This window comes from Lagenorhynchus albirostris, chromosome 15 (assembly GCF_949774975.1).
Source record: "Lagenorhynchus albirostris chromosome 15, mLagAlb1.1, whole genome shotgun sequence".
Classification (NCBI taxonomy): domain Eukaryota; kingdom Metazoa; phylum Chordata; class Mammalia; order Artiodactyla; family Delphinidae; genus Lagenorhynchus; species Lagenorhynchus albirostris.
The window spans coordinates 3519423-3542619 of record NC_083109.1 but is presented as its reverse complement, the minus strand read 5'-3'; the positions used below and the strand labels follow the sequence as shown (position 1 = coordinate 3542619).

Below are 23197 nucleotides of genomic sequence, written 5' to 3'. Positions count from 1 at the left end.
TAAGGCTGAATAATACTCCATTGCACGTATAGAGAACATTTTGCTTAACCATTCATCCATCAGTGGACCCTTGGGTTGTTTCCACATTTTAACTGTTGTGAATAATGCTGCTATCAGTGTGGGTGTACAAATAACTCTTTGAGACCCTGTTTTCAGTTCTTTTGGGTACATACCCAGAAGTGGAATTGCTGGATCATACGATAATTCTATTTTTAATTCTTGAGGAACTGCCATACTGTTTTTCACAGAGGCTGTACCATTGTCCACTCTCATCAGTGGTACACAAGGGTATCAATTGCTTCACATTCTCCCCAACAGTTGTTTTCTGTTTTTCTTACGGTAGCCATTCTCCTGGGTGTGAGGTGGTATCTCACTGTAGTTTTGATTTGCATTTCCCTGATGGTTAGTGATGGTGAGCATCTTTCATGTGCTTATTGGCCACTTGTATATGTTCTTTGGAGACATGTCTATTCAAGTTTTTTGCCCATTTTTGAATCACAGGTTTTTTTGTTGTTCTTATTCTTGTTGAGTTTGAGAAGTTCTCTGTATTTTCTGGATATTAATCCCCTATCAGCTATATGACTTGCCAATATTTTCTCCCATTCTGGCTTTGTACTCTGTGGATAGTGTCTTTTGGTGCAATGTTTCCATTTTCACGAAGTCTGATTTGACTATCTTTTCTTTTGTTATCCGTGCCTTTGGTGTCATATCCAAGAAATCGTTACCAAATTCAGTGTTGTGAAGCTTTTGTCCTATGTTTACTTCTAAGAGTTGTCTTATTTTAGGTCCTTGATCCATTTTGAGTTAACTTCTGTATACGGTGTTAGGTTACCTGTTTTTGTCTTTGGATCTCAAGAAAGCCTCTTGAAGACAACATAGAGTCAGATCATGTGTTTTTATCCATTCTATCAATCTCTGTCCTTTGATTGGAGAGTTTAATCTTTCTATATATAAAGTAATTACTGATAAGAAGGGAATTAACTTCTGTTAATTTTTTGCCCACCCCGGCTCCCACAGCAGTGTGCGCGATTCCAGAGACACGTGCACAGCTGCCTTCCGTGGGGCTGGAGGTGGGGAAGGGTAGCCGCTGGGAAAGGTACTGTGCTAAGAGTTGAAATGGACCCAAATTAACCACAGTTTACAGTCTGCCTTCCCCTGGAAGGTGCAAGCCTTCAACAGATTCCTGAGGTCCAAAATAGGTACATGAGACAGATTCTGCCAGCACGACTGTCTGGATGGGGAGAGAGATTCCTGTGCCTCCCACTCTGCCACCTTCTTGGGGATTATCGAAACTGTGTTTTTAAAAACAAAACACTAAGCAACCCAAGTGTCCATCAAGGGATGAGCAGATAAAGTGTGGTATATACATAGAATGGAATATTACTCAGCTTTAAAAGGAAGGAAATGCTGGGGCACATGCTAGAACATGGGTAAAACTTGAGGACATTATATGCTAAGTGAAATATGCCAGTCACAAAAGGACAAATCCTGTGTGATCCCATTTATATGACATAATTAGAGCAGTCACATTCATAGAGACAGGAAGTTGAATGTAGTGCCAGGTCCTGGGGGGGTGGGGGGAACGGGAAGTTATTGCTTACTGGGGGCAGAGTTTTAGTTTAGGAAGATGAAAAGAGACAGATGGAAAGATTCTGCAGATGGACAGTGGTGAGGGTACACTGTGAAGTACAATATGAATGTACTTAATGTTCCCGAACTACACACCTGAAAATGCTGATGGTGGTAAACTTTACATACATTTCACCACAATGAAAAAGAAAACACTTCTGTCGCCCAGAAGCCAGAGGGCTGCCAGTTTACAACCTTTGATAAAGGGGAACTAGAAATACATAACAAATTCTTTTAATACAAGAAAAAACTGTAAAAGAATTTTGTGCTAAATGCAAAGGAAACGGACAAGTGGATTCCACCTTTGGAGGTCAGAGACCGCTATAGAAACAAGAAGGCATCGAACCTGGGGAAGTGTGTTCTGGGTGGCTGCTGGTATTCTCATAACTGGAATGGAGTCGTCCTCAGGAGCACATGAAAGGAGCTAATTTCCAACAGGGATCCTCTGGGGCATGTGGCTAATTCTGCATAACCCACAACCCGTCCCGCTCCTGTCTCCCCACCTTATCCGGCTGGCAGTTCTGTCCGGATCAGTAGCATTAAAAATTCCCACCTGAGTCCCAGGCCCAGCGCCTATGCCTTCACTGATGATGAAGGTCCCAGGGAGGAAGGCGGCCGGGTCCTTGACGCTGGCCACCCGCACACTCGCAGTGGTGCTAGCCGCAGCCTGCGGGGCCTCTGCAGCCGCCCCCCTTCGCAGGAGAAGAGCGGCTCCTTGTTCTCCACGGCCACGACCAGGCTCCGCACTGGCTGAGTCTCACAGTCCAAAGGCGGCCGCCGCAGAGAGAAGATCGCATTAGCACCCGCAGCTCTGCTGGCCAGATGAAGCCTGCTCAGCACGCGTGTCACTGTCAACCCAGCGCCTGTGGCTTTTGTGCTTCATTTATTATTTACATCGTCTTTGATAACGATCAAAAGACAGGCATCAGCCCATTTTCAGATCACTTATGGAGTTCTTTTTTTCCCCTCCCCGCTCCTGGTTGAAAAAAGCCACATTACCCTCCATCAGAGGGTAATGAAAAATGCAACAAAACCCATAACCTAATAAAACATTAATGTGACAACTCTACTGCAAAAAAATTAGGGGAGCTTAGGGAAATATAGATATTAATGATCATAGCTATTCAGGGTACAAAGTGGTCAGTGATTTAAAAGGATTGAAAGACTCGGAATATTTGGGAAGTTCAGCCCCAGGCTGAATTCAGCCCCAGGCTGGTGTAGAGAATCCACAGAGCCTTGCTATTCACAGGGTGGATGTGGCCCGTAGGCATCACCTGGGAGCTTGTTACACTGACAGGCAGAAACGGGCCCCACCCCAGACCTACTAACTCAGGTCTGCCTTTGAACCTGACCCCCAGGTCGACTCACCTGCACTGCACCAGAGACACTGGTCATTCTAGGGTCTACTGAGAGCAATTAAGACTAAAGGCACTGGAGTCAGACTGCCCCAGTCTGAACCGCTATTCCAGCTGTGTGACTTCCTGAAAACAACCCAACCTCTCTGGGCTTCGGTTTCCTTATCAGTAAATGAGACAATAATACTTTACTGCAGGGCCAACTCTCCACTAGTCACAGCAGGCAAACTGCCAGGAGCCCACAATATTTTTATGGGTCCGTGCAAATGTTCTAATTTCTTTCAAACCCAGGAGGAAAAACAATGAACTCATAGGGTTAGAGAAAATATTTTAAGTGCTTTTATCACAACAGGAGAAAAAAATGTTAGGGACTATATAAATCTATTATATTTTGTCTAAAACAAAAAAATTTAATGTTGGAGTAATTAGTCATATCAAAAATAATCTTTGGGCTTCCCTGGTGGCGCAGTGGTTGAGAGTCCACCTGCCGATGCAGGGGACACGGGTTCGTGCCCCGGTCTGGGAAGATCCCACATGCCGCGGAGCGGCTAGGCCCATAAGCCATGGCCGCTGAGCCAGCACGTCCGGAGCCTGTGCTCTGCAACGAGAGAGGCCACGACAGTGAGAGGCCCACATAACGCAAAAAAAAAAAAAAAAAAAAAAAAAAAAAAAAAAAAAATAATCTTTAAGGGACTTCCCTGGTGGCACAGTGGTTAGGAGTCCGCCTGCCAATGCAGGGGACATGCATTTGAGCCCTGGTCCGGGAAGATCCCACATGCCATGGAACAACTAAGCCTGTGCACCGCAACTACTGAGCCTGCGCTCTAGAGCCCGCATGGCACAACTACTGAGCCTGCATGCCACAACTACTGCAGCCCGCGCCTAGAGCCCATGCTCTGCAACAAGAGAAGCTGCCGCAATGAGAAGCCCACGTACCACAGTGAAGAGTAGCCCCTGCTCGCCACAACTAGAGAAAGCCTGCACAAAGCAATGAAGACCAAGTGCAGCCAAAAATAAATTATTAAAGAATTAAAAAAAAAATCTTTAATATTGATATGTATAATTTTGGTGGGAGGAGCCATGGAGGCAAAAGGGCTGAGGGTCCGTGGCAGAAATCACTGTGCAGCCCTGCCTTCCTCACTTGCCATGGGGGTCGGAACACACAGATCATCACCACTGTTGGCGCCTATTTCATTGTCAGGAATCCTACAGAAAGGGCCTCAACATCTATAGCTACCTGCGGGGATGCATTTACCTTGATTACATTTAAAATCCCTTCATTGGTCTCAGGATCAGTCAAAATGTCAAAATGTCCCTCTTCATTGCCATTTAATATATTGAACTTCACTCTCCATGCTGACGTAAATGGCGAATCACCATCTTGGACCTCAAGACATAACACGCCCTGGCTGGCTCGGCCATCCGCTATCTAAATGTTATACTGACAGAAGCAATCATTATTTCAGTGTCATGGAGAAAAAGAAACGCAATTGAAAAAGAAAAAAAAGAAAGAAGAAAGAAAACATAGGCCTTGGAGACAACAACCTGGATATTTGTCTTGTGATTGAACTTGACCCCTAAGGATCTGCAACTCCGCCTGTTACAGCATAACAAGCATCAGTAACAAACATCTCCTCCCTGGTCCCTGTGACTTGGTGTCTGAATAACTGAATAGCTGAGTAACTTTAAAAGTACCCTTCAATTCAACGTGATGCACTACTTTTTAAAGAAGTTTTAAAATAATAATACATACCTCAGTTTATGCTGCCTAAAAAAAATCTAACTCTTCTCCTAAAATAGAGCTCTTATGATTATTTCAATTAAGACGATCGTTTTTCTAACATATAATAGATCTTTCAAATAGCTCCTTATTCAACACTTTTGGTGACAAGATAATTTCTCTAGATGAGCACATCAAAATAACAGCGTATATTTTCTCCAGCCCTACTTTTGGGAGCACAGCTTTTAACTAAGCCAGAGAAGGATTTTGAAACAAGACTCAAACATAATAAATATGTTTCAGTTATTATATACTGTTAGGTGAGATGCTTTCATTGAAAACATTTCAACTTTGGTCTATACAATTAATTTTTTTAAATGACAGTTCAAAAAAATAATTGTAGCATTTATTTATTCAACAAAGGCTACTGTGTACCAGATCCTGGTTTAGGTGCTGTGAACAAGACAGCAAAAATCCCATCACCAGGGACCTGAGAACTGAGTGTGTGTATGTTGCAGGGGTCAGGTTGGGAATTTAACCAGGTCATCAGGAAAAGCCTCCTTGAAAGAGGTCAGGAGAAGGACACAAATACAATGGACATTTTCCTTTTAAAAGTTCATATGGAAGAATGAAAAATTAAGAAATTGAAGGTAGATCACGATGGGTTTTTATTTTCTCTCTTAGCAATCTTCTGTATTTTACGTGGTATGGTGTTTCCAAACTGATGGGAACAGTGGGTGCCAACACTTTCTTCAAGCCTGAGGACCTAGTAGCATGTGAAATCCTGTGTGGAGCCCAATATATATAAATCAGGTGAGCTGGGAAAAGCCAGGCCCGAACCCACCTACCCACCTTTCCTATTTCAGAGCTCTGAACATTGTGCGCAAAGCTCAGGCCCAGACTTCTCACCCAGGGCCAGTTCTGCAAGGTCTGCAGATATTTTCAGTTGTCACACCTGGGGGTGCTACTGGCATCTAGTGGCTAGAGGTCAGGGAGGCTGCTCAGCATCCTACAGTTCACTGGGCAGCCTCCCCTCCCCTCCCCCGTACCCTTCCTCCAGCCCCAAATGTCAACAGTGTGGAAACTGAGAACCCCTGCCGTGGATGGAGCAGGGATCCTCCGTCCGCCCCGAGCCTCGGTTCTCTTACCTGCAGAATGGAAATCACGCAGCAGCTCCAACCAGTAAGCACCCGCGGACCCATGGAGATGCTCCGAACACGGTTTCTGGCAAGAAGTAGTAAAAATGCGAGCTCACGTGACTGCTATTAACTGGTTCTCCATCAGTATAGTTGACATCCTGATTCTAATTTACGTTATTTTGGAGCATTGCACACATCTTGGGTGATATGGGGAATTCCCTCAGCAAAACCAAGCCTAGGACGTGGAGGCCATCCGTGTGGGGACTTAGATGCCGAGGCCGCGCAGGCGCCTTACACAGTCGCGGCTGAACGTGGCACGTGGTTGTAGCCGCCTCGCACACGCATGTGAACCATGGCCGTGGATGACAACGGTGGTCCTCCACAATCCTCCGCTCTGAAGAGTCATGCAAGCCGAGGAGCAGTCTGAGTGGAGAGGAAAAGGAAAGTCAAGCCCTTCAGACACAGGAAAGGGGAACGTTAATACAGAAATATTCCATTGTAGCAATTTCAGTAGCCAGTCTAGCCACAGAGGGTTTCTCACTGCAAACATAAACCCTAAGTCTGGGGCTCAGAGAGCGAGAACCCATTTCATTTTTCCAAAACAATAAAGTGCGCATAACCTCATAATCTAAGCATCCTGACGGTCGTATTTCTCCACTAATACGGTCAATCCAGAAGGCACTTTCTCTCAGTAACGGTGTTTGGGAAACAAGGAAGTAAAGGACATGAGAATTTGGAGTATTTTCTTGATCCAAATCCACTGTTAACATCTCAAAAATAGGTTGACTTGGAAAGAATGTTTTCAATTGTTACTGTCGGCCAAAGGCAGCCTATCAAACCAGTAGGAGGATGATTCTTTGCTAAATGGCATTGAGGCATACACCAGAGTGGATTAAACACTTAAATACAAAGTCAAGCTGTAGACATACCGGACAAAATAAAGAGGGATAAATAGTCATAAGGTCAAGAAGCACTTTCTAATCATGATTGCAAATGTAGCAGGCTTAAAGGACAAAACTGGTACATCGATTTTTTTAAAGTGTGGCAAAAAAAACTATAAGCGAAATTTAAAAGGAAATGATAAACCAGGAAAACATATTGGCAGATAGAGACATACACATTGTTAATATATACGTAGAAAAGTGACAATCACACCAGCAGAAATGGACAAAGAAAAGAACAAGCAACTGATAAAGAAATAAAAGTGGCCAAGAAAGCTATCGTGTGTTCAAGCACTTAATAATCAGAGATGAACACTGAGCCCTCTCATATGTTGCTGGGAGACGGATAAATTGCAGCACTTAAGTTGTGTGTGCAGTTTGAACCAACAATTCTACCTGTCTGAATCTGTGCTTAGTAAATACTTGAATGGCACACACATTTAGCTCAGATATGTTCACTGAAGCATGTTTTATAACAATAGCAGAAGGTGGCAAAAAGGTTGGTTAAAAACCTTAAAGCACACCATAAAATAAAACATGACACAACAGGATGCTGTGGGAGAACACTGTTAGGTTACAAACAGCAAAACTGCATTTTTAAAGAGAAAATTCATAAACATGCACATATAAAAAAGCATGCCCATATATTTATAAATATTCGATATATACACATATACGTTTTGTACTACCATAAGGATGAAAAAAAGCATGTAGATATACGAATACACATTTGTAATTATATGTATAAATCTGTGAATATATACACATATATAAATATAACATACCATGGGTATATACATACACACATATAAAATGCAAAGAAAAATATTGAAAGAATATAAACTAAAACATTAATTGTACTTACCTCTAATTGGTAGTATTAGAGATGCTTGCCGTTTCAATCTTTTTGTTTCTTGGAACTTTCCAAATTTCCTCGAGACAGTTTTGCAAAATAAATAATGCTTTTGTGTTATTAAAATAGATGCACATTTTAGTGAGGGTGGTTTGGATTTAAAGACTCACAGATTCATAGAAATTTTAGATCCCATCTTGCTGCCACTTTACAGATGAGAAATTCGCAGAGATATTCAGGATCCTACCACCCACCTCTGCCTCTTCTTCCCTCACTCATTTGGCTTTATTTTAGATTGATATTTATGTATCAGCTCTTCCAACTGACAATTTTCACATCATTTCATTGCCAATACAAAATGAGGCTTGCAGACCTCAAAGCATTTTGCTCTGATCCACACCCTGCAACCTTTGGGATGTGAACAGGGAAAAGTCTCCCTGAAGACAGCTGGGACCAAGTGCCCTGTCACTATGCAAGCAGGAAAACCTTCATGGAACAGAGAGGACAGGAAGCCCCGAGGCCCCGCCGTGCATACCTGCAGCGTGGTTCTCCTTCACACTGATGTTAAATTCCTTCTCAGGGAACTGGGGTGCATGATGGTTCACATCGCTGATCCTGATGTTGAAAATCAAGGATTTATCTACAGTTTGTCCTGTTAAGCGATTCACAACATCAAAATAAACCTAGGATGCAGAGAACCACATTAATGTTGTACAAACCATTGATTAGAGGACACTAACCCCATACCTGTCGGTGTAATTGTGTCCTGCATCTGTATCCTCCATAGACTGAAAGTCCCTGAGGGCAGGGATCACAGGCGCTCATTCACCCTGTGGCCCCAGGGACTGAGCACAGTGGTGGCACAGACCAGGGGCACAACCAGCATCTGTAGAACAAATCAGTGCACTGACTTGAAAAAATACTTCATTCGTTATTATTAGGTTCAAATCTCAATTTCTCCACTTGCGTCAACATAGGCAAGTTGTTATAAGTCTCAGTTCCTACATCCTATCAGTCTTCTGATGAGAAATGAACACACTAATGAATATTGGTGAAACATCACAGAGGGCAGACACTTAAAAGCTTTGGGGAAAGTGAACATTTAAAGTAACGAGGACTGGGAATTCCCTGGTGCTCCAGTGGCTAGGACTCTGTGCTTTCACTGCCATGGGCCTTGGTTCGATCCCTGGTCAGGGAACTAAGATCCTGAAAGCCGTGTGGTGTGGCCAATAAATAAATAAATAAATAAATAAATAAATAAAGTAACTATGACAGCCATTGACATACCGTGGGTTCTTAAACGGTCACTGCTGTTACTTGTGTACTTGAATAAGGAAGGTCAATTCATCTCAAACATGCATTTGAGAAGTCTTTCCTTTTAGAAGGTCTCAAATCAGTAATTTAAGCTTCTACCATTAGTTTCTTAAGAAACTTAAAAAAAGGAGCAAATTAATCTTAAACAGAAAAAAGGAAGTAATAAGGATAAAAGCATATATCAGTAAGATTGAAAACAGCAAAATCAATAACGTCAATAAAACGAGAAGTTGATTGCCTTCCCATATAAATCTTGGGGTCAGCTTATGGATGTCTATAAAAATTCTGCTAATCTTTTGAATAGGCTTGCACTGAATTTAAATTTGAGAGAATTGTCATCTTAATAGTCAATCTTTCAATCCATAAACACACTACATCTTTTCATTCAATTAAGTCATCTTTGATTTCTTTCATCAGTGTTTTATGAAAGTTTTGAGTAAACACATCCTGCACATATTTTAGATTTGTACCTAAGAATTTTAAATTTATACCGAAGCACCTCATTTGTCTGGTGATATTGTAAATGATATTGTTTTAAAAATATTGATTTCCAATTATTCATAGCTGGTCTATAGAAATACCATTAGTTTTATGTAGTAACTTTAAAATTGATTTTCATATGTTAAAAATAGGCAAAGGATTTGATCAGACACTTTTCCAAAGAAGCTATACAGATGGCAAATAATGCATCATTTGTCATTAGAGAAATCCAAATTAAAACCCCAATGCGAAACCTCTACACAACTATTAGAATGGCTAAAATAAAAAACCTGACAAAGATGCAGAGCAATTGGAATTCTTACATATTGTTAGTGAGAATGCAAAATAGCTCAGTCATTCTGAAAAACAGTTTAGGAGTTTCTGATAATGTTAACATATGCTTTTCATGTGATTCCACAAGCCCACTCCTAGATATTTACCCAAAAGAAATAAAAACTTATGTTCACATGAAAATCTGTATGCTTTTAGCAGCTTTGTGAAAATTTTGCCAAAAATTGGAAAGTACTCAAGTGTCCATCAAATGATGAGTTGGTAAATTATGGTACATCTGTAAAAGAAATACTAATCAGCAAAACAAAACAAACATAAAAACTTTTGCTGCATGCAACAATATGGATGAATATCAGATGCATTATGCCAAGTGAAAAATCCAGATTTAAAAAGTGACATTCCCTTCCCTGGTGGTGCAGTGGTTAAGAATCTGCCTGCCAATGCAGGGAACACGGGTTCAATCCCTGGTCCGGGAAGATCCCACATGCCGCGGAGCAACTAAGCCCATGCACCACAACTACTGAGCCTGCGTGCCACAATTACTGAAGCCTGCACGCCTAGAGCCCGTGCTCTGCAACAAGAGAAGCCACCGCAATGAGAAGCCCCTGCTCGCCGCAACTAAAGAAAGCCTGTGCACAGCAATGAAGACCCAATGCAGCCAAAAATAAATAAATAAAAATAAATAAATAAATTTATTAAAAAGTGACATTCCGTGTGATTCCAGTTTACCTTCTAAACAAGGTAAAAATGTAGGGACAGAGAACAGATCAGTGGCTTCCAGGGGTTAAGGGTTAGGGGAGGGTTTGATTATAAAGGAGAAGCACAAAGAAATTTCAGGGGTAATGGAACTAACTATTCTGTAGCTTGGTATATTAAATGTAAAATACTAAATGTTTTAATTAAAAAACAAAACTACTCAGACAAAAACATAACTATGTGCTTCTTATAAGGAGATACACCTTAAATATAAGAGTATGAAAAACTTGAAAGTAAAAGGATATATATATATATATATATATATCCTCTATATATATGACCTTCTCTATATATTATCTTCTTTTGGTTAGTCTTTGAAGATAGATAGATAGGTAGACAGACTGATTTTTAAAGACTATCCAAAAGAATCTCATCTAGTTATCTAGCTACAGATACAAAACTTTAAGGTAAGAAGTCTTACTAGTCATCAACGGGGACATTTAAAAATCATAAAAAGCTCAATCTATGAGGAAGATATGACATAGCAATTCTAAATCTGCATGCACCCGATAACATAGCCTCAAAATATAAGCAGATAAGATTAACAAAACTAAATGGCAAGCAGAGATTTTACCACATTCCTCTCAGATAGAACAAGCAGATAAGAACAGGTAATCCGTAAGGATATCAAGTATTTAAACAGCATAATTAACTGACTTGATGTGATTGATGCCATAAATAGAACAATCTATCCAACACTGCAGTATACACATTCATTTCAAGAGCACATTGACTGTTTACTAAAATTGATCATATGCTAGGATATAAAGCAAGTCTCAACTAATTTCAAAAAATTACAACCATATAGAGTATATTAAGCTAGAAATCATTAAGAAAGATAATTTACAACCCCAAATGTTTGGAAGTTAAGCAAAGCACTTCTAAATAACGTATGGGTCAAAGAAGAAATCACATTGGAAATCAGAAAATATTTTGAACTGAATGGTAGTGAAAACACAATAAATCAAAATGCATTTTCCTCTCATCATTCAAACTTCAAACCCAGGCTTTATATGCATATTTTGATTCTATAGAGGCTAGCAGGTCAATAAAAGCTTGCAAAATGATTGTTTACAGACAACCAATCATTTTTGTATTTGGCAATAAGGGATTTTTGAGATTTGCCCATGCCATGACTCCTAGGTCTCAAGTTCCTTGTTGAAAGCATGTTACCAAAAAACTTTCTTCCCGAATTATATTCTGCTCACACAAAATGCTGGGTGATATAAATGTGTGATCTTTTATTTTGTGTATCAGAGGCTTGGGTGTAAGGAAATAACCAGAAGTCTTTCTAAATCTGACAGTGCGGTGGTGTAAAAGTTTCTGCTTTGCTAGCTTCTTGGGAGATTTTGGAGTCTTGCAAAACTCACCTCATAGTGAATTGGATTGAAGAAGTATTTATGGAATGAAAAAGCAGAAAGGCAATAACCTACACATTTGCCATTGACAAAGGAGCAAATGTGGTGAAGTCTCCGTTGATTAAGGAGTCATGATTGTACCAGGCTTCGTTTATGTCCCTGATTTGGGCACCGTTAACAGAAAGACTGCCAAAAGCAGAAAGATTGAGGGCCACGTCCACGTTCATCATTCTGCTTCAGCCAGAACACACCTCCAGGAGATTCAGGAAATGCATCATCACCTACTTATACAAAACAGCTATTACATGTGAAAACAAACGAAAAAGCTGCCTGAACCACAACAAAAGCCTTGATTCTGTTTTTCCGCAAATAACAATACCACCTAGCGCTGCCTAATGTTTGCTTGCAGGAAAGGGCATTCTCTGGAACTGCTGAAGATGTAAGCAAACTGAAGCATCTTGAGAGAACAAGTGTTTCTCACCTGATCCCTGCGGCAAAGATCCTCGCATCATTCTGCTCTGAGCAGATGCTAAAATTGGTGTGCATGTGTGTGTGCCTGTGTTCCTGTGTGCAATGAAAGCTGAGATGCCAGTGGGAATCCTCAGGTCATTTTGTTTCCTTGAAAGCCAGTTACACCCCGTCATTACCATATTTTTTGCAAATGATTATGTGAAGCTGTAAGGACACACAAAATATTAGATACAAAAATATATAAGCAAAGGCAACAATCTTAAGTCCACTTCTGAGAGCATCTTCTTCAAGTGGTTCATCTGGGGGGATGGACCATGAGACTGCATCAGCACCAATGACCAGCTCTTGAAGACCAAGGTTTTAAGGGAAGAGGCACCATTGTCTTAGTCATTTACCTTTAGGGCAGAGGAAACAGCTAAGGACTCAGTGATCACATCAGAGGGAGCCAACAATGACCCTGCTCCTCCAAGTGAGCAGTTCTCTAGTATCACAAATGTACCTGTCATGTCACTGCAGGCCGATTTAGAAACTGTGAAGAGAAATTATTGTTCTTGCAGTAGGTCAAAATGTTTAAACGGAATCCTTAATTTTCATAGAATTGTAATAAATTTTGAGCTTATGTAGGTTGACAGCATATAGTAAAAATGCTTGGAAAGACACAGATGTAAGGTGATCACTTCTGTGAGATCAGACCAGAGTGGAAAGTTGGGGGTCAGGGAGAGGTTTTTAATGACTATTCCATTAAAATAAATAAATAAATAAAATCTTATGGAATTTAAAATTCCATAAGAAGCCTGTATTAATTTTACACCTAAAAAGTCAGATAAGCAACCGGAACTCTTGTTCACTGATGGTGGGAATGCAAAGTGGTGCAGCCACTTTGGAAGACAGCTTGGCAGCTTCTTCCAAAACTACACTTACTCTTACCACGTGATCCAACAGTCCTGCGCAGTGGTATTTATGCAAAGGAGTTGAAAACTTATGTCCACACAAAAACCTGCACACAGATGTTTAAAGCAGCTTTATCCATAATCATCAAAACTTGGAAGCAACCGAGATGCCCTTGGGTAGGTGGAGGGATAAACAAACAGTAGTCCATCCACAGTATTCCCCAATGGAATATTATTCAGCAACGAAAAGACATGGAGGGGGCTTCCCTGGTGGCACAGTGGTCGAGAGTCCTCCTGCCAATGCAGGGGACACAGATTCGATCCCTGGTCCAGGAAGATTCCACATGCTGCAGAGCAACTAAGCCCGTGCACCACAACTACTGAGCCTGTGCTCTAGAGCCCATGAGCCACAACTACTGAGCTCACATGCCACAACTACTGAAGCCCGTGCGCCTAGAGCCTGTGCTCCACAACAAGAGAAGCTACCACAGTAAGAAGCCCACGCACCGCAAGAGTAGCCCCCACTCGCGGCAACTAGAGAAAGCCTGCGCGCAGCAATGAAGACCCAACACAGCCAAAGATAAATAAATACATAACTTTATTAGGGGAAAAAAAAAGTAAAGACATGAAGGAAGCATCAGTACACATGGCTAAGTGAAAGAAGGCAACCTGAGAAGGCTACAGACTGTATGATTCCAACTATATGGCACTCTGGAAAAGGCAAAACTATGCAGACAGTAAAAGGATCAGGGGTTGCCGTGGGCTCAGAGGGGAGGAAGGGATGAATCGATGGAGCACAGAGGAAGTTTAGGTCGATGAAACTATGATACTAGCAGGGTGGATACATGTCACTAAACACTGTCAAAATCCATAGAATGTACAAAACAAAGAGTGAATCCCCATGTAAACTACGGGCGTTAGTTAATAGTAATGTATATTAGCTCATCGATTGTAACACGTGTACTCCACGAATGCAAGATGTTAATAATAGAGGGAACTGTGGGATGAGTCGGAAAGTGAGGGGGTATATAGGAACTCTGTACTCTCCAATCTATTTTTATGTAACACTAAAATGGCTCTAAGAAATAAAATCTATTAAATTTTTAAAAGGGTCCCTACTTGTAAAATAAGGCATGGGCAACCATATATATATATATAGTCAGTCTACTTTGACTTGTTGCTGAATCTCTCATTGCTCTAGGATAAATAGCGATTTTATTTGTTGAAGGCTGAAAAGATTTCAGGGAGTCCGCAGAGAGGCAGAAGAAGCCCTGAGGAGATCTCAAGGCAGATGACCCCTTACAATGGGAATGTTGGTCTCTCAAGGGGCCTCTGGTTGCCAGGTACACAGCCCTGCTTGGGGATGCTGAATAAGTATGGGGTTTATTCCCAGAGAAGAAGCTTCAGTGAAGCCCAGGGAGGGCGGACTCACCAGGGGACTGGCTGAGCCCTTGCACAGATCAACTCCTTTCTTCCTTCACAAGTCCTGGAGGGATGCCCCCTTGTCACCCTGCTCTGCACCATATGAGAGGTTCCCTGGCTGGCAGGCTCTGAGCCTGGAAGCAGAGCAGCCCAGATTCAAGTCCCGGTAGGTGTCGACTTGACTGTGCCACCAGCCGGTCGTCTCTTCCCTCTGTGGACCCAGAGTCCAGAGCAGAGGCTGCTTCACCAGACGGGTGTCTTAGGGCCTTGGCAGCTTCACGCAGCCATCTTCCCACCCCCCTCTTCCTCACAGCTCACACGGTCTCCTTTACTTTGCTGTATGTGCCTCCTTGGGCCTCCTTCCCAGCAGACTTGCTGCCCTCTCACCGGCAGCCACCACAGTGGTCCCACTCGGCATCATAAGATGCTGGCCTGGGCCCCGGGTCTACTCCTGTTCAGCTCTCTCCTCTCTCCCTACGAGACAAAGGATGCGGTGAGGCTACTAGTACTGAACTCATCTGCTTCAGGGACTCCAACATACATTTTTAAATTTTCGTGCAAGCAAATTGGCTTTCTCAAAAGCAGCATTTTCACAGGCTCCTCCATAATTTATGACTGTGCTGCAACGCTCTGCTCCTTAATCACCCTGACTTCTGGCTCTAAATCTGTGCCAACTGTAATCCTTCCACTTAAAAACAGGAACCACATGTTTGTTTTATGTTTATTATTCTATATTCCATTTATTATCCTAAAAGCTACGTCTGAGACCTTTAGTTCTGTAAGATGCCTGAGAGGCCTATGTGCTATTTATTCTTTGGCAAGATGCTGAGAATTTCCGGGGGACTCAGAATCACAATGTTAAAAGGAAATGTCATGGATATTTTCTGCACTTGTAAAGGGCTTTCAGCCTTTTGTTATAGCCTTGAGACTTACATCCGTGGATAAACACACCACAGGGCATTGACATGATGGCTACTTGAAATCACATGTACAAGATGTTTACTCTTAGACACTAATGAGCATACAGAAACATCTTAAATGCCAAACACACAATACAAAATCACAACTATGTGTAGGTTGTAAGTAGGTAAAGATGACTGTGTTGAGATAAAGATCCACAAATAATCGTTACAAGGAAGATAAAAAGGTGATTTTCTTGAGTGTATTTGTATCTTATGAAATTGAGCATATTTTGATATAAATAGATAAGATTCCTATACAGAAAGAAGACTTTTCCCCTCTCCAGCTCTGGCTTCGATTTTTCAGCAATTCTTGACCGGTGCTACTGCTTTCTCGTAGATTTCTTATGGGGTTAACAGGAAATTAGCTCCCACCCCCCCCCCGCCCCGCCCCCGGGCCCCTGCCACCTTCGGAACACAAGTTTTTTAAGGTTTTAGTCAGTTTTAGTGACTCCTTTGCTATCCTCAAGGATAAGGCAGTGCTACTAGAACTGTCTTTCTGCCAATACATTAGGGTTACTTAATTTTTAATAACATCCTCTCCTTATGCACAGCTGAAAAGCCATAATAAGCATTCTCACAGAAGCAGATGGTTAAGCTAGAACACTCGGTTTGTGTACTGTGCCTGTGACACTCTGCTTATCCCACTGCCATGGCTGGTAATCCTCATCAGCCTGTTTCAAATCTTCCTAACTAGTACGGTAACCCCTGTGGGTTAGTTTCCTATGGCTGCTGCAACAAACTGGGTACCTATGACAGGACTGTATTCTCTTACAGTTCCGGGGGCCAGAACCAAAACCAAGGTGTCTGTAGGGTTGGTTCATTCTGGGGGCTCTGAGGGAGAATCTGCTCCAGGCCTCTCTCCTTACTTCTGGTGGTGGTGGTGTCAGCAGTCCTTGGTGTTTCTTGGCTTGTAGACACATTGCTCCAATCTCTGTCGCCAGCTTCCCATGGCCTTCTCGTCTGTGTCTTTTTCTCTGTGTCCAAATCTCCCTCCCCATACAAGGATGCTGGTTACTGGACTAAGACCCACCCCAATCTGGTATAACCTCATCTTAATTTGATCACACCTGCAAAGACTCTATAACCAAATAAGGTCACATTCACTGGTACCGGGGTTAGGAGTTGAGCATATCTTTTTGGAAGACACAATTCAACACTCGGGAAGTCTGACACTACATTTTGCTGTTCTCATTCACTCATCCAACATAATTGAGAATCTACTATGTGCAGAGGCCAATTCTTGACTCTGGGGTAATAAGAGCAAATAAGGCAGGGTCTCTCCCTTCTTAGAACTTCCATTTTAATGGGGAAATTGACCATCATTAGAGAATCAAACAGGAAAGTAGGAAACATGGGCCTGGGGATGCCAGATCTCCTAATTTTTCAGGAGAAACTAGAATTTTGAGATTTTAGGTCAAATTTCCTTTTTTTTTAAGAAAAAAATTAGAAATAAATTTGGTTTTTGAAAACTGTTAACCAAACAAAATGCTTTTGCCGGCCGGAATTTTATCCTTCTGACCGTGCCCATTCCCTCATTTTATTCCCTCAGAATCACCTGGAGAGAGTTAACGTGATCTCCTTGCTCAGGCTGCACCGCAGACCACTGAAATCAGAACCTGGGGAGGGGGAGGGTCCCAGCATCAGGATGTTTTAAAGCTCCTCGAGTGATTCCAGTGTGTGGCCAGCACTAGATTAGAGAAAGTGGGTTCACACTGAGGCACTGGGGGAAGTGGTTCAAGGCAGGAGGGGTGCAAGGAGAGCTTTCTGCAAGAGCAGCTTCTGAGTTTTCAAGGGGAGGTCTTGGAACTGCAGGAAAGTAGCCATGGGATGGTAGATGGTTCCTGAGCACCTGGTATGTGAGAGCTGATTGAGCTGTGCTGCAGTCAAAACACACCCTTGATTTTTGAAGACTTAGTATAAAAGAAGGGAAAAGATTTCATTAGTCACTTTTTTACTGGTCACATGTTGAAATGATATATTTGAGATGTACTGGGTATATTGGGATAAACAAAGCATATTTAAAATTTAATTTCATTATTTCCTTTTACTTCTTAAAATGTGGCTATTAGAAAACGTTTGAATTGTAGTAAAATACACAGCTATTAGAAAATTTTATATTACAGGACTCACATTATATTTCTTAAAGTCTAAAAGCCACAGAGCTAGTATAGAACTATTGACATAGCTTTTCTCCATGGTCCCTGGACAGCAGCATCAGTGTGACCTGGGAAATTGTTAGTGATGCAGATTCCTAGGCCCCATCCCCAGACCCACTGAATCAGGGCCAGCAGTCAGTACTTTAACAAGTCCTCCTGGAAAGTCCGATGCACGCTGAAGATGGGGATTGGGGTCAGGCAGGCTTCCCAACTCTTCCCAGGGGGCAGGGCAGTGTCCCAGGAAGATGAGCTGCTAGAGCAGAGGTTCTAGCATCAGCCCCAGTGGGGTAAGCTTTGATTTCTTTAGGAAAATGAAAGTTTACAAGGAACAGGACGTAAGCTGTGACAAAGCGAGAGAGAGGCATGGACATATATACACTACCAAACGTAAGGTAGATAGCTAGTGGGAAGCAGCCACATAGCACAGGGAGATCAGCTCGGTGCTTTGTGACCGCCTGGAGGGGTGGGATAGGGAGGGTGGGAGGGAGGGAGACGCAAGAGGGAAGAGATATGGGAACATATGTATATGTATAACTGATTCACTTTGTTGTAAAGCAGAAACTAACACACCATTGTAAAGCAATTATACTCCAATAAAGATGTAAAAAAAAAAAAAAAAGGAACAGGACGGAATCTTCAGAAGCCAAGTAAAGTTGTTGGAACTGCTGAAAGTGACTGAAAAGCTAAGAAACCCAACTGACTTGAGGGAGGAAGGGGTTTGGGCAGCACAGTAACAGCTGTTGGAAAACAACACCATTTCAACTTTGTAACCGAATGTGGGAAGACTCCCCAGTAGGCTGTTCTCCCATCCGGGGGCACAGCCGCGACTGAAGGAGATGTCTGATTTCATTCCCTGAAAGCACAATGTCTGTGGCCACCCAGAAGCTGACTATGTGCGGGATGGGAACGTGGCCCCCACTCCAGGGAACCCTTCTCCTCCACGACAAGGGCAGGACAGTTTACTGTGTTTAATCCCCAAAAATATTGTCTTGAGTTTTCTCTTCCTGCATTGGCAATCTGGTTATTTCAAGGCAAGACAAGGACCCATAATTGACCCAGCCACATCCCTCTGGGTCCAAATCATAACACACACTTGAGTTTTATCTCTACTTTGGGGCCAGACTTTAGAGTCATGTTTGAATAGCAGAAGAGAGAGGAAACAAATTACCCCTACTGGTTTCTGAAGAGGTTCTACCAAACCCACAAGTTGCTGGACACCAAAGTGAAAGTCATTTTAAAATTTAGCACATTTTGATTATCTGCCAAGAAGAACAACCTAGAAGATGACAGACTTGTCATCAAGATCAAGGGGATTAGCAGCTTCTTCGGTAGCCTCCCCCCATAAAAGGCTGGCTCGAGGTCTTCCAAACTTCTCCCAGCGTGGAAGTGGAGAGCCACAGCGATCTGCTCTGAGAGTGGAACAGGACCAGGAGATGGTCCTCCTTAAAAACTGCGCATAATCTATGCTGGCTGCATTAGGAAGTGGAAGGAAAATTCACTGCCTGAGAAAACTCTTTGTTGGGTTTATTTGTCACGAGAAGCAAAATACAGGGTGTTGCCTGGAATGGGGACATCTTGGCCACGTTATTCCGAAGAATAAGATAAATGTGAGTCCCCCATGTTCCAATTAGAAATGTTTTTCACTCTCTCGGATGGCAATGTTCCCTATTGTAGCTTACACTTGCTGGTCCTCTGAGCACTGGCTCCTAAATGCAATTCTTTGGGGAGGCCCCAGAGACAGAAGATTTGAGGTGGGGCATGGGACACCAGGGAAGTGGGGCTGGTGGACCTGGGAAAACAGGACCCCATGTGTGTGAGGTGGGGGAGACAGCAGTTAGGAGCTCCTGTGATAGGATGAGGCTGGCTTACTGTGCCGGTATCCTCTGACATCCGGTTTTCAGCTGTTTCCCGTTTTGCGGTATCGTATGCCTTTGTCATGTTCCTCCTACGCCAAACCATTTTGCAATTTTATGTCCAGTAACTCTGCCTGAGCCTTGGTGGGGTGGTGTACTGGGTAAAGAAAAAGAGACCGTGTTCAAGTTTGGGGCAAAATGCAGCAGTGCATGGGCCCCAACGATGACAAAGACATTAAGGGTACTGGACAGAAGCAAGAGGAAAGGTTAGGTGACTGTCAGAAAGTATAAGCCCTCCTTCCCAATTTCTTAGAATCCTCAGAAGTATTCTGGAGAGGACTGAATTCACCAGAGAAATGTGTGATGTTGAGCCTTGGGTTATTGAAACTGGATGGTGAAGGACAGGGTGGTTCTAGGGGCTGGAGGATTGCTGTCCAGGTATTCAGGAAACATGTGTGCTGCAGTTAAGAAATATTTCCGCCCTAGAAAGCCAAAGCCATAACAAAGAACCCCCTCCCCACCTTCCCATATTTATTCCCAAAGAGGTAAAGTCTTTGCTAGCCAAAAAATTTGACTTCCTGGATTAAGTAAATTTCTGGAGGGTTCCCCACAGTTAAGGCCTTCCCAGATTTGACTCTTAAGGATATTTTTACCAATGTTTGTTTCCAACATTCCAGATTGCCTGCCTTTCCCCGAGGGCTGGGACTGTCCCTTACTCACCTGCATGTCTCCAGCACCTAGCACAGTGCCTGGCATATGGTAGGGCTCAGTGAGTGAATCCTTAGTAACGAAAGTCCTTTGAAGATTCCAAGGGCTGCATTCGAGCGCAGGACGCCGCCTGACTGGCCAGCAGCCCGGGGGCCCATGAACAGGACTATTCCTGAGTAGTGTGGTGGAGCGTCGGGGCCTCATGAATCCATCCACAACTGTCCCATCCTACCACCTGATATGGCTGCAGAACTGAAGCGCCGAGGTGTGACACTGCTTTAATGTTCTCATCAAGAAAATGGGGGTAAAAATGCCTTACCCGGCGGGCTTATGAAGAGGATTAAACTGGACAGAGTAACTGCCCAGGAAATTTTAGTTTCCCCCTCTTCCCTTCCTGTCTTGTCTAACACTTTCCTTCTGGGAACTTCCCTCCTCTTCTCTGCCGGTTTCTGGTGGGACTGTTAACCTGGTTGGCCCCAACCTGGCCAATCAGAGTGTCCCATTGTTCCAAGACCCAGTGATTGGCCCAGGGGTGAGCATGTGACCCAAGCAAGCCAATGGGAATCTTTTGAAAGGGTTGATAGAGATGCTGGGTTTCTCTCCTTCCCTGGGTCCCTGGGCTGCAGGGTGATGGAGCCATGGAGTGGGTTGTGGCCAGCATTGCCCCATGGTGCCTACTGGACATGTGGCAGATTTGAGAGATGGAGAGGCTGGGTGCTGACACATTGTTTCGACTCCTGCATCCAGCTTTGCCTGAAGCCTATGCATCTTTTGATTTCTCCATTCCATGAGTTCAATATCCTCCCACTTTCTATTAATCCAATTTTGTCACTTCTAATCCAGAGGGTCCTGATAATACTTTATCTCTGTCCTTCTTTCCTCTTTTCTTCCTTCCTCTCTCCCCCTTTCTACTCCGTTTCTCCACCCTCCTCCCATGCTTTCCTTTCTCTCAGTACCTAGCCAGGACCTCGGCTTTGTTCTTATCTTCCTGTCCATTCGTCACTTCAATGGTGTCCTCATATAACTGAGACAGTGACTCCTGCACATTTAAAAATAATAATGAAAAGATCCTTTCATGACTCACAGGCACACAGCTCTCTTAGGAGCACGATGGGCAGGGATGTTGACATTTTGGATCAGGGAATGGTTATCCTTCAGCCGCAGTCCAAGCCATACTTCGCATTGCTGGCTTCGACCTCACTCATTTTTGTCTTCATGTAAATAAAACCATTTTGTTTTCACGTATCACGAGAACCAGGCTTTGTTGATCCCCTGTCCAGGTGTGTTCTGAATGCGTCTCTAGCTCCCGCTAGTGGCTGACATGGCTAAGGGCTGAACTGGCTGGGGCTGAGCCTGTCAGGTGAGAAGTCCCACCCTGGAGATGGGGTTGAGGATGATTGAGGCCGACTGTCCCATCTCTGGGTCTGGCACCCCAGGACTCCACTGAACAATCACAGGCAAAGGATGTCATCTGCCTCCTGGGGTCTCTTGAGCAGTGGGTGGTCTTGTCTGCCCGTGGGGAGTTTGTGGCTATTGACAGCGTTGAAATATTGTTCTTAGAGGAGCGGGGATGAATTAGTCCGTTAATTTGCTCGTGGTCTAAAACCCAAGGAGCACCTGTTTGAGCCATAAGGGGCTTTTTTTTGTGGCTGGAGGGAAGCCCAAGTTGACGGTTTGATTACAACCATCAGCAGGGGTTGTCTGGAAGCTTCATGGAGAGGAGGCAATGAATCACCACCAGGCACAGTGGCTCAGGTCCCCTGTGTAGTTATCCCCATTGCCCTCAGAGCCAATCTCTTTTTCCAGAGGGCGGTGGCTGGAAGTGGGTTAGCACAAGCCGGCTCCTTTGCTCTCCCTGGGCCAGCTAACCAGGGCTAATGATCATAATGACAACAGCTCTGCTTTGCAGCACACTTACTGTGTTCCTGCTGCGCTACATCCATTATCTCCGGCCTCCCCAACTTCTGTCGTTCAAATACCACCTTCAAGATCTTTGCTGTTTGTGTAACGCTGGTCCTGTTATTTTCTTCATTAAAAAATACAATAGTTATTTTTTTCCCCTTAAAATAAATGTACTTAAAAAGTAAACCTTCCAAATGGAAAAACATCTTCTAAATGGAAAACTAATAACACCTGCCATGAATGGGAGGAAACCATAAAAATACGATGTGAAAAATATAATTAGAGACTTCTGGTTTCTGGCCCAGCGTGTAAGAAGCTGAAAGACGCCACTCCATCCTAAGAACAGGTAAAAAGTTGAACAAACTGAAAAAGCACCGGCTCTTCCTCTATCTGTCAGAGAAGTGAGGTCACAGGGCAAACTGCTGCCCCCCAAACTGGAGATACTGACAGGCAAATCCAAAGAAACACAACTTACCTGAGCAGAAACTTCCGCAGAGGCCAGCACTGGGGTCGGGAAATCTGAACTCTGGTGATTTGCTGAAGCTCAGTGTGAACAAGCCTGGGAGAGAGAAGCTCCAGGAGTACCTTGTCAGGGCCCCGACACTTGTGTGAATTTTACCTGGAGGAGCTTGGCCATGTTTCCACAGTGAGCATGGGCGGGGCGAGGGGTGGGGATCGTGGACTCACTCTGGCTTCCAGCAGGCGAGCGAAAAAGGAACCAGTTTGAAATACACCAGAGCATTCAGTTCTTAATCAGGCCTGCCCTCCGGGAAAAGAGAGTTCACCAGAGTCTAACCTCCTGGGGATTTACCAGCCCCTAACTGACCTGGAGGAAGGGAAATGCCCAACTCCCAGCTCACAACAGCCATTCTGTCCCACCTAAGGGGAAGAAAAAAAATCAGAAACACTTGTGAAATTCACAGCCCAGAGGCACAGGCTCATTAAAAGACTGACACCTGAATATAGGCTAAAGGACCCTTCCCCTTCCCCAACTCCT

General features: G+C 43.4%; 1 protein-coding gene across 1 annotated transcript in view; it reads right to left on the bottom strand.

Annotated features, from left to right (window-relative positions):
- Nucleotides 1-19675, bottom strand: part of CDH26 (cadherin 26) — a 36535-nt gene extending 16860 nt beyond the window's left edge. Inside the window, 8 exon segments of the mRNA XM_060123697.1 lie at nucleotides 2133-2298; nucleotides 2301-2401; nucleotides 4241-4413; nucleotides 5853-5928; nucleotides 6139-6266; nucleotides 6464-6629; nucleotides 8169-8320; nucleotides 19607-19675. Of these exon segments, the coding sequence (XP_059979680.1) occupies nucleotides 2133-2298; nucleotides 2301-2401; nucleotides 4241-4413; nucleotides 5853-5928; nucleotides 6139-6266; nucleotides 6464-6629; nucleotides 8169-8320; nucleotides 19607-19675 (1031 nt within the window).
- Between the last annotated feature and the right edge of the window lie 3522 nt (nucleotides 19676-23197).